The sequence below is a fragment of the Bombus huntii genome, chromosome 2 (genome assembly GCF_024542735.1).
Source record: "Bombus huntii isolate Logan2020A chromosome 2, iyBomHunt1.1, whole genome shotgun sequence".
Classification (NCBI taxonomy): domain Eukaryota; kingdom Metazoa; phylum Arthropoda; class Insecta; order Hymenoptera; family Apidae; genus Bombus; species Bombus huntii.
Window position 1 is genome coordinate 18,854,730 of NC_066239.1, and position 13,646 is coordinate 18,868,375.

Here is a 13,646-nt window from a genome sequence, read left to right on the forward strand (position 1 = left end):
GAATTATTTAAGAAATGAAAAAACTGTCTAAGGCTTTTTACCTTCACCATACCTGGGATCGGTAAGACTAGGAATTGGAGCGTAAAAAAATCGCAAAAGCGTATCGAACAACTATGTTTTACTCGAACTAAATAATTATGTAAAAACGGTAAGGCATGTGACATTTTGCTATATGTGACAACCACTGTGCATACTAACGATTCATACACGTTCGTATGTATTATAAAAAAAGGAAAATTACGTTTAATGTATATTGTCACTGATACAATTAGTTATAAACTTGATTCGTGATTACTATATTGTGACTGCTAATCTTGATTACGTATTATGTTATTAGGACGCACTTATATCGACTCGTCTTGTACCATGGCACGCAAAGCTGTACAGAAGGAGAGGGCGTTGGACACGAACTGAAATGACATCAACTTGTTATTTATATATATAACATTCGTAATTAACCTGTTAATCAGAGAAAGGTATTGTAATCGTTATTCGAATTGGTAATCCCTCGAACATAATACCTTTATTTAGGGCTCTATATATTTTTGTATGCTTTCCGTCAAACTCTAATTACATATGCGACGTTTACATTTGCAGTGTCGAAAACCGAATAAGATGAATTTAGTAAGCTTTAATATTATGATCGTAGGAGTCTTCTGTTCAATGACTACCTGATTAACAGGTTAATTCGTTCCCTTCACAGTTTCTTCTCTGCGGACCAGTGCATATTATATATTTATATCCAAGCAGAGAATAAGAATGCAAAGAAATATAAAAATATATACACTGACAAAACATTACGTAAATATCGATAGTCTATTGACTATTATAATTGACAAAAGAGACATTGATTTCTCTTACCGAACAAAAGAAACGCAAATTAAGTTCCGGCATAAAACAACCGACAGAAAGTGTTACCGGTTTTTGATGAACCAACACGTTGAGCATGTGCTTTCGCACTTCTGAAGACTGTTCGTACCAGTCTATGTCGTATACGCTTTGCGAGACGTTCACACTCTGAAAATTATGCAAGATTAATTATACGCGACAAAAATATAATTTAATTTATAACGCAAGGAATTATGTACAAGATAGAAATATCTTGACGCAACATTGTAATCAATCGAACAGCTTCGACGATGGATATTTTATTGCGTATTTATTATATGGAAGTCTATGTGTTTTAAAGTCCGACGACAGTTGGAAATAATTTCCGGTGAGGAGGACGAGAAGTTCCATTTCGATTCGGCCTGGGTTTGACAATAAGTCTGTGTCGATGTGTTACCGAATAATTCGAAAATATTCACGGGATGTTTTTATCTGATGCATGAAACTTTTTACAGTTACTATCCTTACAATAATCACATACAGATACTTACAGCGTCTTGCAAATAATCAGCTGGCCACGCATACATGAATGTGAGGATGAGACAGAAGGCACTAGAGTTAACGAGCTCCATTTTCGTAGTTATTGGAGAATCCTGTTTACAAATTGAATCACCGATTCCTTATACTATACACAAAACACCAGAAGATTCACATACCATTATCATCAAAATCCCACACAGAGCTATGGTAAACGTTGTCATTCCCAAGACATAAAGTACTATAAAGCGAAAACAACCGACCACTTCCTCCGCGTATCTAGACAGAGAGAAATTACTTAAAACGAAGACAAACTTACATCAAAGACTAACTTACATCAAACAACATAAAACATTATCTTTACCTTCTTAAAAATAATTCTTTCTTAATACAAACGATCAACATACGAATATTCGTAATTTTCTCAATTTCCACGACTAAACATTCGAATCTTGCAGCGGCGAACCACATTAAGAGCGCACCAACTACGCCTATGCATAAGTGTGCAGTGACGGTGAGGCATACGCTGCTGTGATGTAAGTAGATGATAATATTTACTGGTGTATAATTAACTTCAAACGGATATTCTACATTGACCAAGGTTGGAATAGGTAAGACCAAAGGCCCAAACATAAAAAAGGTTAGCGACGTATAAACAGCCACTACATAAGCACTATAAAGGACGTTGCATTTTACTATATGTGCGATGAAAATTTCTCTTTCGAACTGCTGCGCCTCGTTCACACATTTCACCATCTCTCCAATTATACGCTACAACATGTTTCAAACATCAATGCTTCCGACGCGAATTAATTGCTGAAGGGACGCGAGGTTGAACTTACTTGCAGCGAGTCGCGCTTCTTCCAACATATACAAGTCTGAATAACTAGTTGCGTGGTGTATATCGTTAAGGTGATACATTTGAAGAGAGCGTCCAAGTAAAAACTTATATCGTCTAAGTACAAATAAATCGAGTACAACGAAGGCACAAGAATCAGAAAAGCGTTGATGACAATACAAATTTGTGCAATTTTGTAACTGCCGCGGCTTCTGCCGCTATTGTCAGCAGATGGCCAACAAAAGCTTAAAGCTACACTGAGCCGAGTAAACTGGATTACATCTTCCGGTGTTATTTGTTTCGACATAATCTCAACAAACTTTTACATCTAATGAATCGAACTAAACACGTTTCAATTCGCACAGTAGGAAGATATGTCCAGGTTCTTGGGAGCCAGGTAGTTATTACTTTTCTTTGAACGTAACTACGTAATCATACCCTTACTGGTACAACATTACCTTGTATGCAGGTGCGAATCAATAAATGATACTGAAAATACGCAGGAACAACTCGTGTTTATTGGAAAGTACGGAGTTCTTATACTACTGTTAGGTGCTTCGATGGTAAGAATTATTAATTGCATTATGCATTTGCACGTTTCTGGTTACTAGAGAGGCACAAAGGCACGTTATTACGTACAGCCGACAATATTCAAGTTGCAGAACCTTCTTCGAAAATGCAACGTGGCATATGTGCACGATGCCATATATTTAGTATCTTGGGCGATATGTATAGCTAAGACTAAAATAATAACAAAGTTTTCCATCTAAACATCTAGTAGTTGTATCGACTTATATTTCTTTGAGGATGAGTCTGGATGATTTCTCATGACATCGTTGTAAAAAACGGGTGATCTGTGATTACAAGCGTAGTCAACGCGAAGACATTTGATGCGGTCCTCTGTCTGCTCAATACCATCTATGGAAGAAATAATGGACAACCCGTAACCCTACACAACGGGTAATTAGAACACTATCAAAAAGCGTAATGTAAGTAACGTGGCTGTTATAATATCCAAAATTATATTACAGTAATATTAACGGTTTTCTTCGTGCGCATGCATCCTGAAAATAATGAGTTTTAATGTATATTTTCATTGAAACAACTAGTTTGGAATTTCTTTCTTTATGAGTATCCTTTCATCATATTCTAGTCTTCACTACATATTACGTATTTAGGATATACTAGTGGTCTTGTACCATGGTACGCAAAGCAGTACAAAAGGAGAAGGCGTTGGACACGAACTGAAATGATATCAACCCGTTATTTATATACGTATTATTCGTAATTAACCTGTTAATCAGGGGAAACTAGATAACGTGTCACTGACATTGCTAATCTCTTGAACATAATATCTTCATTTAATATTCTCTATATTTTTCCGCGAGCTTTCTTCATATTTCTTCCTATTAACCTTCCTATCAATTATCCTGTATTTACATTTACGCGATCCAAAACCGAACAAAATGACATCATTATGTTTTAATTCCACGACCGTAGACTTTTTTTACTCAGTTACGACCTGATTAACAGGATAATTTATTCATTTCCCAGTTTCTTGCCTTCAGACTCATTACATACTTATAACGGGTGTATGTAAATATGCAACAAGTAAGAATGCACGAAAATGTGTAAATATATACACTGTCAAAACGAATGATAGTACATAAATATCGATAATCTATTCACCATCATGATTGACATTGGAGATATTGATTTGCCTTACCGAACAATAAAAACGTAAATTAAGCTCTGGCATAAAGCAACTGACAGAAAGTGTCACTGGTTTCTGATGGACCAATGCGGTGAGTATGTCCTTTTGCATTTCTAGTGGTTGTTTGTACCATTCCATATAGTATACGCTTCTGGAAACGTTAACGCTCTAAAAATTAGACAATATTATACGTAATTATGTACATAACGAAATACGTAATTATACATAACAAAACATAATTTGTTTGGTATTGTAAGTATTTTTGCAACTGACGTTTCTTGTCGTAAAATTGTAATCAATCGAATGTCCACGACGCCATGATAAGTGGACGTTTACTTACTATTTATCCGTAGAAAAAAATACGTTTCTATATGTTTCCAGGTTCGAAGATCGTTAGTTACAATTTCGAGTGCAAAAAACACGGAGGACAATTTCGTAACAGATTGCATCTCAGAGTGAGTTTGTATCGATATGTTATTAAATTTGGAAATATATTTCTTAACGCAAAAATTCACGTACGAGATGCTTTTATTCGTTTCATAAACTTTTTCTTTGCTACTTGTCATACAATTATCGCACACAAATACTTACAGCGTCTTGCAAATAATCAGCTGGCCACGCATACATGAATGTGAGGATGAGACAGAAGGCACTAGCGTCGAGGAGCTCCACTTTCGTAGTTACTGGTGAATCCTGTAAATGTCCTAATTTAAATTCTACGAAATTGTATCACCGATTCATTATACCGAACAGAAAATACCAAAAGATCCACATACCACTATCAATAAAATCCCACATAGAGTTATAGTAAACGTTGTCATTCCCAACACATAAAGTATTATGAAGCGAAAGCAACCAACCACTTCCTCGGCGTACCTAGATACAGGGAAACTGTTTATAACGAACACAAATGTCTCTGTTAAATCACACATGGTAAAATATTCTTCTTACCTTCTTAAGTGTAATTGTTTTTTAATACAAACAACTAACATACGAATGTTCGTAGTTTTCTGAATTTCCACGACTAAACATTCGAATCTTACGGCAGCGAACCACATTAAAAGCGCACCAAACACACCTATGCATAAATGTGCAGTAACAGCGAGGCACGCGCTGCTGTGATGCAAGTAGATGATAAAATTTACTGGCGTATAATTCACTTGAAACGGATACTCCACTTCCACTAGGGTTGGAATCGGTAAGACTAGAGGTCCAAATATAAAAAAGGTCAGGGTCGCATATATAGCAACTACGTAACCAACGTAAATAATATTGTATTTTACTATATGTGCCATGAAAATATCTCTTTCGAAATTCTGCGCCTCGTTAACGCACTTCACCATCTCATCAATTATACGCTACAACATATTTTAAACATCAATGATTTCGACGCGAATTAATTGACGAAGGGACGCGAGGTCGAACTTACTTGCAGCTTGTCACGCTTTATCCAACATATACAAGTTTGAATAATAAGTTGCGTGGTGTATATCGTTAAGTTGATACATTTGAAGAGAGCCTCCAAGTGAAAGCTTATATCGACTAAATACAAATAAATGGAGTACAACGAAGGCAGGAGGATCAGGAAAGCGTTGATGACAATACAGATTTGTGCTATTTTGTAACTACCGCTGTTGTCAGCAGATGGCCAACAAAAGCTTAAAGCTACACTGAGCCGGGTAAACTGGATTACATCTTCCGGTGTTATTTGTTTCGACATAATCTCAACGAATCCCCTACGTCTAATGAATTCGATTAAACACGTTTCAATTCACACACTAGGAAGAGACGAGTAAATTCTTGGCTGCCAGGAAGTTATTAGTTTTCTTTGAAAGTACCTATAAAAGCACGGTTTTTCCGGTGTAACGTTGTCTTGTATGCACGTGCGAATTAATAAATGATACACATAATATGTAGGAAGACTCGTTTATTGGAAAACAGTTAGTTCTTGCGTTCTTAGATGACTGGATGGTGATTATTGATTGTATTATGCATTGGCACGTGCATACTACTAGACAAAGGGAAGTAATTACATACACGGAGCAATATTCATGTATCAAATTTGTCTTTAAAAATACAAGTTTGCATATGTAAGCCATATATTCAGTATCTTGTGCAGGAGTATTCGCTTCGTGGAAAACTAAATGTAAAACAGAAAAATTCTCTATCTGAGCATCTAAAAATTATATCGATTTGTGTTTTTTTTTTTTGTAAATGATACTGAACGAATTGATTCTTTTTAATGATATTGCTGTGAAAAACAAGTGTTTTGTGATTACATCTACAACTAAACCTGTTCATTACCATAGACGCAACAAATCGACGCATTAAAAAAAAGAATTAAAATTTTTATGTATATTTTCATTAATATAACTGATTACGAACTTCGTTAGTGATTATCTTCTTATGATTTCTAATCTTGAGTACATATTTTGTATTTAGGATACATCTTCTCCAACTCGCCTTATATCATTGTTCGCAAAGGGGTACAGAAGGGAAAAGCTTTGGACACGAAGTGAAATTATATCAATTCGTTATTTATTTATTATTCTTAATTAACCTGTTAATCGAAGAAGATTAGGTGACGATATGGCAATCGCTTGAATATGATATCCATATTTAGTGTTAGGTTTGGATTAGCGATATTTTTATTTTTATGTATTTGTATAATTATTATCGTCAAAGCTGTAAATTTAATAGAATTCTGTTTTTTGTTATAGATTTCGCACTGACACATCACTATGGGGTTCGATGCCATGATAACTTCCTGCAAGCAAAGGATAGCGTTAATAACGATACTTCTTGCATCTAATGGTAAATTGCATACATTTTTATTCCTCCGATCATCCAATCACATTTTTTTAACGAATTTATGTGCTTCATTTATTAGACTAGGATAACGTCTCCTTGCATATCGTGTCTTCGATGTGATTAAAATTTTATATCGATAATATTAATTGATATAATTTGGATAAAATCAGGATTTGCTCAATATCGATATTTGTAAAAGTTGTGAAAATAAAAAATACGAATATGAAATGGCACGAACGTCCATAGGCTAATATTAATAAGGCTATGATAATAGGACAGAATATGTATCTTATACTTTAGTAATTAAAGTTGAGAATTCCATACCACACATGCTGTAGTGTAATAAATAAAATTTGTGTTCTTTATAAATATAGCAACAGTTTATTAATTTCATTCGTAGTTAAAGTTCTATGGTTCGTTAGTTACAGTGATAAAATATTACGATAATTATTAAAATATAAACACGGTATTAGAACGGTATTTTACAATATTTTTTCTTCCTAAGATATTTAGCTTCGAAAAGGTTAAACTTTTCTCTATCAGCATAAAACGTATTAAAAAAGGAGGATAGATTAAAGGATCATCGTAACATTAAGAAATAGAAGAAGAATTACAAAAAAACTCGATACATTTCGATAGGATGTGTTACAGGAATATATCGGTATTAGTGTTTAATCTTTATCTTGCAAACTATGGAAGGAAATGTATTCCATCGGCTTCGTACGTACGTGTTTCAGTTTATTTATTAAATTATTGTTTGACACAGGTTATCGTGTATGTCGTACAGTGAGAGTTGTGTGTATGGGCAATAATACCTATCTATAATATAATAGTAGAAGTAGAATTAAAGTTAATCCATTTAAATACAAGTGCGACACGCGCGATCAAAGAGGCGTAAGGAGAGAGAGAGAGAAAAAGTTAAATCTACGTCTCGCGTTTTTCATTTAATTTCTTTTACTTTTTTCCTTATTTATTTATTTATATATTTATAATATTATATTTCCACTCCTTACGCTTCGTGATGCTGACATAACGGATACAAGGAAGATATAACGAATCGTTGTTGATTTTTTGCGTGTATAATATTGTATAATATGTATGTATGTGTATATATTTTCATTTTTTGGGTTGATAATCCATCTAATCGAATAGCGACGGTGTTATGCGTTTTAAGATGGTTGCTTCCTTCACGTTGCTTGTTCATTAATGCTTATGCCCTTTCGGTTTTTGCATTTATTTGGTTCGTTACGACGGGTACCGCGTTTCGTTGGCCAAGTATTTTGAATTTGCGACGGGTCGTTGGGCGTTGTCATAATACAATTAAATAAGATGATACGACATTTCGATACTGTTTCTTTTCCTCGTTGCTTCTTCCTTACGATGTTCGCGGTACGGCCCGTTGGAAACTCTTCTCGGCTCTTTCAACTAACGATGACGTATAGAGGCTCTTCCTTTTCTTCGTCGTTTGCTCGTGACACCTGTCACACAATCGTGGAACTGTATATTTTCGAAAATATAAATTTACTGAATTATCCGATGATCGTTTGAAATCTCACGATATTTCCTTAATTGTACACTTAGATACGTGGTGTAAGATGATGGTAACATCAACTGGTATTATTGGATTGTAGGTAGGTAATCAAAAAGCAAAGAATCATGAAACAATTTTGTGTAAGTTATTTTTAATTTTTCATGATTTTTATCTTGTAAAATATAGAATACAAAATAAAATCAAATAGTGTAAAATTAATTGATCTAATTGAAATTATGATCATAGGAGTCATAGACGAACATTAAGGTAAATAACAATCGATCAACAATCGTGTATCGTGTATTTGATTATTTCTAAAATATAACTAATAATGTAGTTGAAATGATCCATTGTTTCATCTTATTATCTTTTATCTTTATTTTAGATCACATTCGCCAAAGCTTACATAACTTATTCATCAAGTACGTACGTTTCTAAAGACGACGAGGTGGCGTTCGAAGTGGCAAAGGATGGGGTGTCGATGGCGATGGCGTTTTTACAGGTCAGACCTCGTCTCCTGGACGAGGTACACCTGAGAACCGGGCACGCTGGAGGTGGTGACGAAGCTGCGGTGTTTTGCGCGGATCAGAGTCAAGTTGCTCTCAGCGGTATCAGCACGATCTTCAGCAGCCTCCAATTCCCTTTGGAATCGGCGGACCCTGGTCACGCTCTGCTGGGACATGCCTTCCTGTTCTTGCAGTTGCCTCTTGTAGATGTTCACTTTCTGGCTCGCCTTGTCCAACGATTCTTGTAACAACGCAATGTTCTTCGCGTCCTCCTCTACCTGAATCATCACCTCCTTGATGTTGCGTTCCTTCTTGCGGAGAATCTTCACAGTCTCGGCATGTCGGCGCTTCTCTTCGTCAAGTTCCAGTTCTAAGTCGCGGATCTGTTAGAAGAATAATCGAAAAACGTTGAATTTGCCTCGTAAAAATGAAATATTCGTGTGGCAAGGTAAAGGAATAATTTATAAAAAATTGGATTGCATGCTATAAATGTTTAACTGTTTCTCTGTAGCATAAGTGTAATTAAATAGGTAAATTTTGTAGATATTTCATTAATGCTACTAAAAATATTTGGTACCAATCAAAAAGGATTTTTTTTTAGAATAATAAATTGCAGATGATCTACAAATCTAGTTGGAGTAACCTTTAATTAAAAAAATTGGAACTAGATTCTTACAGCCTATGGAAAAAAGAATGCAAACATTTTTCATACGGTGAATAGTCGTTTATAATTTCTGTTACGTATTTTAATGAGTTTCGTTCTATTGCTTTCTGAAAATAACAATGTCGTCCACAGGAATAAATCAAATGGAAGGAATCTTAAACTCACCCTAGCCTCGAGTTTGCTGATGATACGCTTGCCACCGACGATAGCGTTCGCCTCGACTTCCTCCAATCTCACGGACAGGTTCTTCACTTCAATTTCAAGGGACTTCTTGATGGCCTCGATCTTGACGATACGTTCTTGTTCCTCGTGCAGGATCTCCACGGTGTGCTTCAGTTCGGTTTGTACCCGTTGGTATCGCTCGTCGCTCACTCTCAGCTCCTTCGTCACTTCTTCGTAGTCTCCGGCCAGGGTAGCCAGTTCTTGCTCGAGTTTCGCTTTCGATGAAGCGATGTTCACATTTATGGTAGTCAATTCGTTGATGCGACTAACCGACTCCTCGTATTGCTGCTCGACGGTTCTCTTTGCACGGAGGGCCTTTAAAAATATTGTTAGTTATGTTATCTATTATCATGTGGAGACGAAAGAAGAATAGGCATAGTGCAGACAAGTGGTAATGATACTACATGATTTGGTTTTTTAAGTAAACGATAACTCGTATTGGTAATTGAAGCGTTAAGCAGAATATGCAATTAATTTTCTTCTGATTTATGGATACTGTGTTTGTTCCATTTTTTAAGAAGATCTTTCATATTAGATTAATTTTCCTTGCATTGTTTTGTTATAAATATTGGATCATAATATTAAGAAAATTAAAAATGTCGATTAATTCGTCAAGACCTTTTCAATAATTTCAGTATACAAAGTTTAAGAATAGACGAATCAACTTAGTGGCAGAGGAATCAAAGTTTTATGCAACTGGTTGGTACATTTGAAGTTACTGCTTAGCATCACCGTTTAGTCTGATGTATTTATAACTTGTCTAACATCAATTGCTCATTCAAACTATCGAGTGGAAAATCCTGCCGTTTCGTTTTATCCATTTCATCATTCCATGGTTCGTCTATCTAATCTGAATTTAATTTGTTTTATTCCTTAATTTAGAGATAAAAATATCAAAATAATAATAAAAACGTCGAAAATTTCTTTACAACAGAATGCATTGTGAAAGGAACAGCTGGAGATTTTGAAATTAAATTCAATCAGAATTTTAATTCACTTCGGCCCGAAATCTCTACTTTACCATAAAATTGATTAATTTAGTAAGTAAATATATGTAATGTCAAATGAAAAAATATTGAATTTTTATGATAAATTATTCACAGTAAATACGATACTTACAGATTCGTAATTGCCGCGTACTTCCTCTAGCTCAGCTGTCAACGATTGCAGGCGTCGTTGACTGATACCCAGTTGGTCTAGGGTCACTTGTAATTGGCGTTGAACTTCGTCGTAGTGGGCTTGGAGTTCCTACAAGATAATAACACAGCGTTTAAAATACACAGTATTTTGCCAAATAAGCGTCATTATTTTTTTAACTGCCACCTATCACTCATATAACGCACAAATTTTCGTAAGGATGTCATTACTACAGGTGGGTGAGATTTCCACATATGTATCGACTCAGAACTAATTTTATCGATACATTTCGTGTTAGGAATTAATTTCTTTGGCAAAACTCCAAAACTAAATTAAAAAGACGCATTAGAACATTTTATTAAAAGTATACGCGTAACATTGAATCACCTAAATAGAATGGTTAAATAATCAAATATACCAAGTAAAATTAAATATCACCATTTTGTATTGATAAAAATCTGTTCTTTAACTTCAATTTGTCTCGTCGTATTTAACTCGTTAAATGTCAGATAATCAGCCAACGCATTAACATAAACTTCTTTTTATTCTATCAGGTTCTACTTACAGTCAAAGTGAGCGATTGCTTCTTGATGGTCTTCTGTAAGTCGATGTTGTTCTTGTTGGCAACGTCCAGAGACAGTTCCAGTTCGGTGATCTGGATCTGCATCTTCTTCTTCACGCGCTGCACCTCGGACTTCAATTTCGTCTCCGCCTCAACCACGCGGGCATTCAGCTGCTCGATCTCGATACTGGTCTGTTTGCTAATTTATTTCATTCCGTATGAACAATACGATTACCCCTTTCAATCGTTTTAGAAGGTTCAAACCAGATTATTGTTTCCAGGTGACAACAGCAAGAATTTTGGATCGTCGGAAGATACCACGTCTTTCTCTCGTTGGTATTGTTTGCGAGAAAACCGCATCATCGGTGAATATCCAAGGTTAACACGTTTAGAAATGTTTGACATTTTACCAGTAACGTATTTAGTAATGCAACGAGTGTTAGATTACCGGGATGTTTTGAAACACTTTGGTTGGGCATTCTTTGTGCTTTATCTATTTCGATGCAGGGTTAGTTCGGCTGCTTTAATGCATAGTTAGTTTGGCAACGGATGCAGTGATTTCGGAGGCATTACCATATCACAAGTGGAAAGTGTATTTATGTAACAAGGAAGATGCACGTAATTTACTTTAGTGTTTCTTTGACGTCTAGAAAAGATGATGGTTATTTCATCCGATATCGAAGTCAAAGAGTTACGAATTTGCAACTACTCTAAATAAAAATCGAATTAAAAAATCTCAAAATTGAATAGAAGTCGGAGTCAACGAATCTAAATCTAGAGAATAAAAAATATTTGATGAAAAATTTGATGACGAATATTTGATGAAAAGAGATGATTGTTATCCTGCATAGAGGTGAATTTTTCTTATAAATATGCGCCGATGTTTTAAACAAAGCTTCAATACCTGTAAAGGCATAATGAATAGAGAAAAAAGTAAAACAAAAATTCGTCTAATCAAAACATTTTCTTCTTCAACAAATTGTTACTCGCCTAATCTACAATTACAAGCTTCTGAGAATCAAACGACAGTGCAATTACTTCTCATTTATCGTTTATTCTCTTCATTGTTCCGTGTCACATTACTCTTACCCACACGGTTAAACTAATCTACTAGAATTTCCATCCTTTCAAGCGGGCCTGATTCCCAGGCATCCGTATAATCGTCTCGGTCTGGTCGGGTGTCGATACCTCTTGTCCAGGTAGTAGTTGCTCGACTTCTCTTCGTATCCTTTCAGCTCCCTGCTCAGGCTGTTCAACGGCGCGGTCAATCTATCCTCATCCAACAAATTCCTCGTTCTCTCCTCCATTAACTTCAGATGATCTCTGCAGTCCCACGAATAATTCGCGGAGGCAGTCTCCCTCTGGTACTTTCTAATATCGGCCAATTCTTGACTCTTGTTCAAGTTCTTCAGAGCTTCCGCCGTTAAATGGAACTCAATCGCTCTAGCTGATTTACCACGCAGACTTCTTCCATGATCGAGGGCGTCCTGTACCTCGGACATGTGTTGCACGTCTCTCAGCGATCGGAAATCGATGTCGGCCATTTCACGTTGCAGCTGTCTAGCCTCAGCTTTGGTGCGTGCACTATCCACGAGCAAGGGCAACGGTTTTAGCCGGAAATCTTCAAATTTTCGTGGAAATACTTCTCTAGTCACGTGGCTGGCCTGCGCCGTCTTCGACAAACTGAAGTCGGACCGATTCGCTATCTTTAAGAAGACGAAAGCACCAGGTCAGACCCGTGCTCGCATAAATCACCCCCACGATCTTCGCGGTTGATCGTCGATTTTGATCGTCACGTTCGATCGACGCGATTAATCGCGATGATTAGAAAAAAACAGAAAAATATGTCGAGACGAAGAGCGAAAGCGATTAGAAATCGTGGTTTTCACAAACGCGACCCTTTCCTACGATCGTTCCCTGGTCTGAGGGTAGTCTCGACTGAGCCTAAACTTAGCCGCAGCGGTCCAGAATTCGAAAGTGACCGATGCACACTCTCGATCGACTCTCTCTAGAGACTCGAGAACGACTGCCAATCTGAGCAAGCTGCTAGCTTCCCGGCCCCGGGACACACGGGACGCGAGATGGATTTTTTAATGTACGCGCCGCGAGACTTGGCACCCTTCTGAGTTGCGTCTCGATTCGTTTCATTGCTTCCATTGTGAATTACGGAAAGATCTAACTGCCTGCCAGATGTTACCGCTTCCGCGATATATATCTATTTCCTTACACTGAATCGGTAAATATAAGAGCAATGGCGGAGGCTTAGGTTGCACGGTATTAATAACAATAAGAAATT

General features: G+C 36.3%; 3 protein-coding genes and 3 long non-coding RNA genes across 15 annotated transcripts in view; 3 read left to right on the top strand and 3 right to left on the bottom strand.

The window, feature by feature from the left end:
- Positions 1–782, top strand: LOC126874726 (uncharacterized). Of its 2 annotated transcripts, XR_007692994.1 has the most exons (3): positions 1–148; positions 338–476; positions 598–782. It is a non-coding gene; the product is annotated as an uncharacterized LOC126874726 (long non-coding RNA). The 2 variants fall into 2 exon arrangements; XR_007692985.1 differs by having other exon boundaries at positions 338–782.
- Positions 99–6,639, bottom strand: LOC126874679 (uncharacterized). 3 transcript variants are annotated; one of them, XM_050637000.1, is made up of 6 exons: positions 5,347–6,639; positions 4,869–5,275; positions 4,694–4,793; positions 4,509–4,610; positions 862–1,017; positions 99–410 (listed from the first exon to the last, which is right to left on the bottom strand). In XM_050637000.1, the coding sequence occupies exons 1-6, from the start codon at positions 5,635–5,637 to the stop codon at positions 345–347; spliced, it is 1,122 nt and encodes a 373-aa protein (XP_050492957.1). In that variant the 5' UTR covers positions 5,638–6,639; the 3' UTR covers positions 99–344. The 3 variants fall into 3 exon arrangements, with proteins under 3 accessions (XP_050492957.1, XP_050492949.1, XP_050492967.1); XM_050636992.1 differs by lacking the exon at positions 862–1,017 and adding an exon at positions 3,930–4,085; XM_050637010.1 differs by lacking the exons at positions 99–410; positions 862–1,017 and adding exons at positions 3,358–3,447; positions 3,930–4,085.
- LOC126874713 (uncharacterized) lies at positions 1,908–7,477 on the top strand. 6 transcript variants are annotated; one of them, XR_007692966.1, is made up of 6 exons: positions 1,908–2,600; positions 2,673–3,192; positions 3,382–4,008; positions 4,299–4,372; positions 6,638–6,731; positions 6,808–7,477. It is a non-coding gene; the product is annotated as an uncharacterized LOC126874713 (long non-coding RNA). The 6 variants fall into 6 exon arrangements; XR_007692963.1 differs by having other exon boundaries at positions 2,673–2,766; positions 2,860–3,192; positions 6,638–7,477; XR_007692965.1 differs by having other exon boundaries at positions 3,357–4,008; positions 6,638–7,477.
- The window catches only part of LOC126874604 (paramyosin, long form-like), a 23,510-nt gene continuing 17,309 nt past the window's right edge, over positions 7,446–13,646 (bottom strand). Inside the window, exons 12-16 of one of the 2 annotated variants that reach the window (XM_050636853.1) lie at positions 11,354–11,549; positions 10,771–10,899; positions 9,595–9,966; positions 8,690–9,148; positions 7,446–8,206 (exon numbers count right to left, since the gene is read on the bottom strand). In XM_050636853.1, coding sequence (XP_050492810.1) covers positions 8,756–9,148; positions 9,595–9,966; positions 10,771–10,899; positions 11,354–11,549 — 1,090 coding nt within the window. In that variant the 3' untranslated portion in view covers positions 7,446–8,206; positions 8,690–8,755. Of the gene's footprint in view, positions 8,226–8,689; positions 9,149–9,594; positions 9,967–10,770; positions 10,900–11,353; positions 11,550–13,646 lie in introns of both variants that reach the window. The other variant, XM_050636860.1, reaches the window with a different exon arrangement.
- On the top strand, positions 9,155–9,644 carry LOC126874731 (uncharacterized). The gene is made up of 2 exons (XR_007692996.1): positions 9,155–9,478; positions 9,562–9,644. It is a non-coding gene; the product is annotated as an uncharacterized LOC126874731 (long non-coding RNA).
- Positions 12,296–13,646, bottom strand: part of LOC126874695 (paramyosin, short form-like) — a 4,075-nt gene continuing 2,724 nt past the window's right edge. Inside the window, exon 3 of the mRNA XM_050637024.1 lies at positions 12,296–13,056. Coding sequence (XP_050492981.1) covers positions 12,478–13,056 — 579 coding nt within the window. The 3' untranslated portion in view covers positions 12,296–12,477. The remainder of the gene's footprint in view (positions 13,057–13,646) is intronic.

Coding starts and splice junctions, on each gene's coding strand:
- LOC126874679 (XM_050637000.1), bottom strand. CDS start 5,637: ATGTCGAAACAAATAACACCGGAAGATGTAATCCAGTTTACCCGGCTC. Junction 4,794..4,868: donor AAACAATTACACTTAAGAAG/GTAAGAAGAATA, acceptor CCCTGTATCTAG/GTACGCCGAGGAAGTGGTTG. Junction 4,611..4,693: donor GTGGGATTTTATTGATAGTG/GTATGTGGATCT, acceptor GGACATTTACAG/GATTCACCAGTAACTACGAA.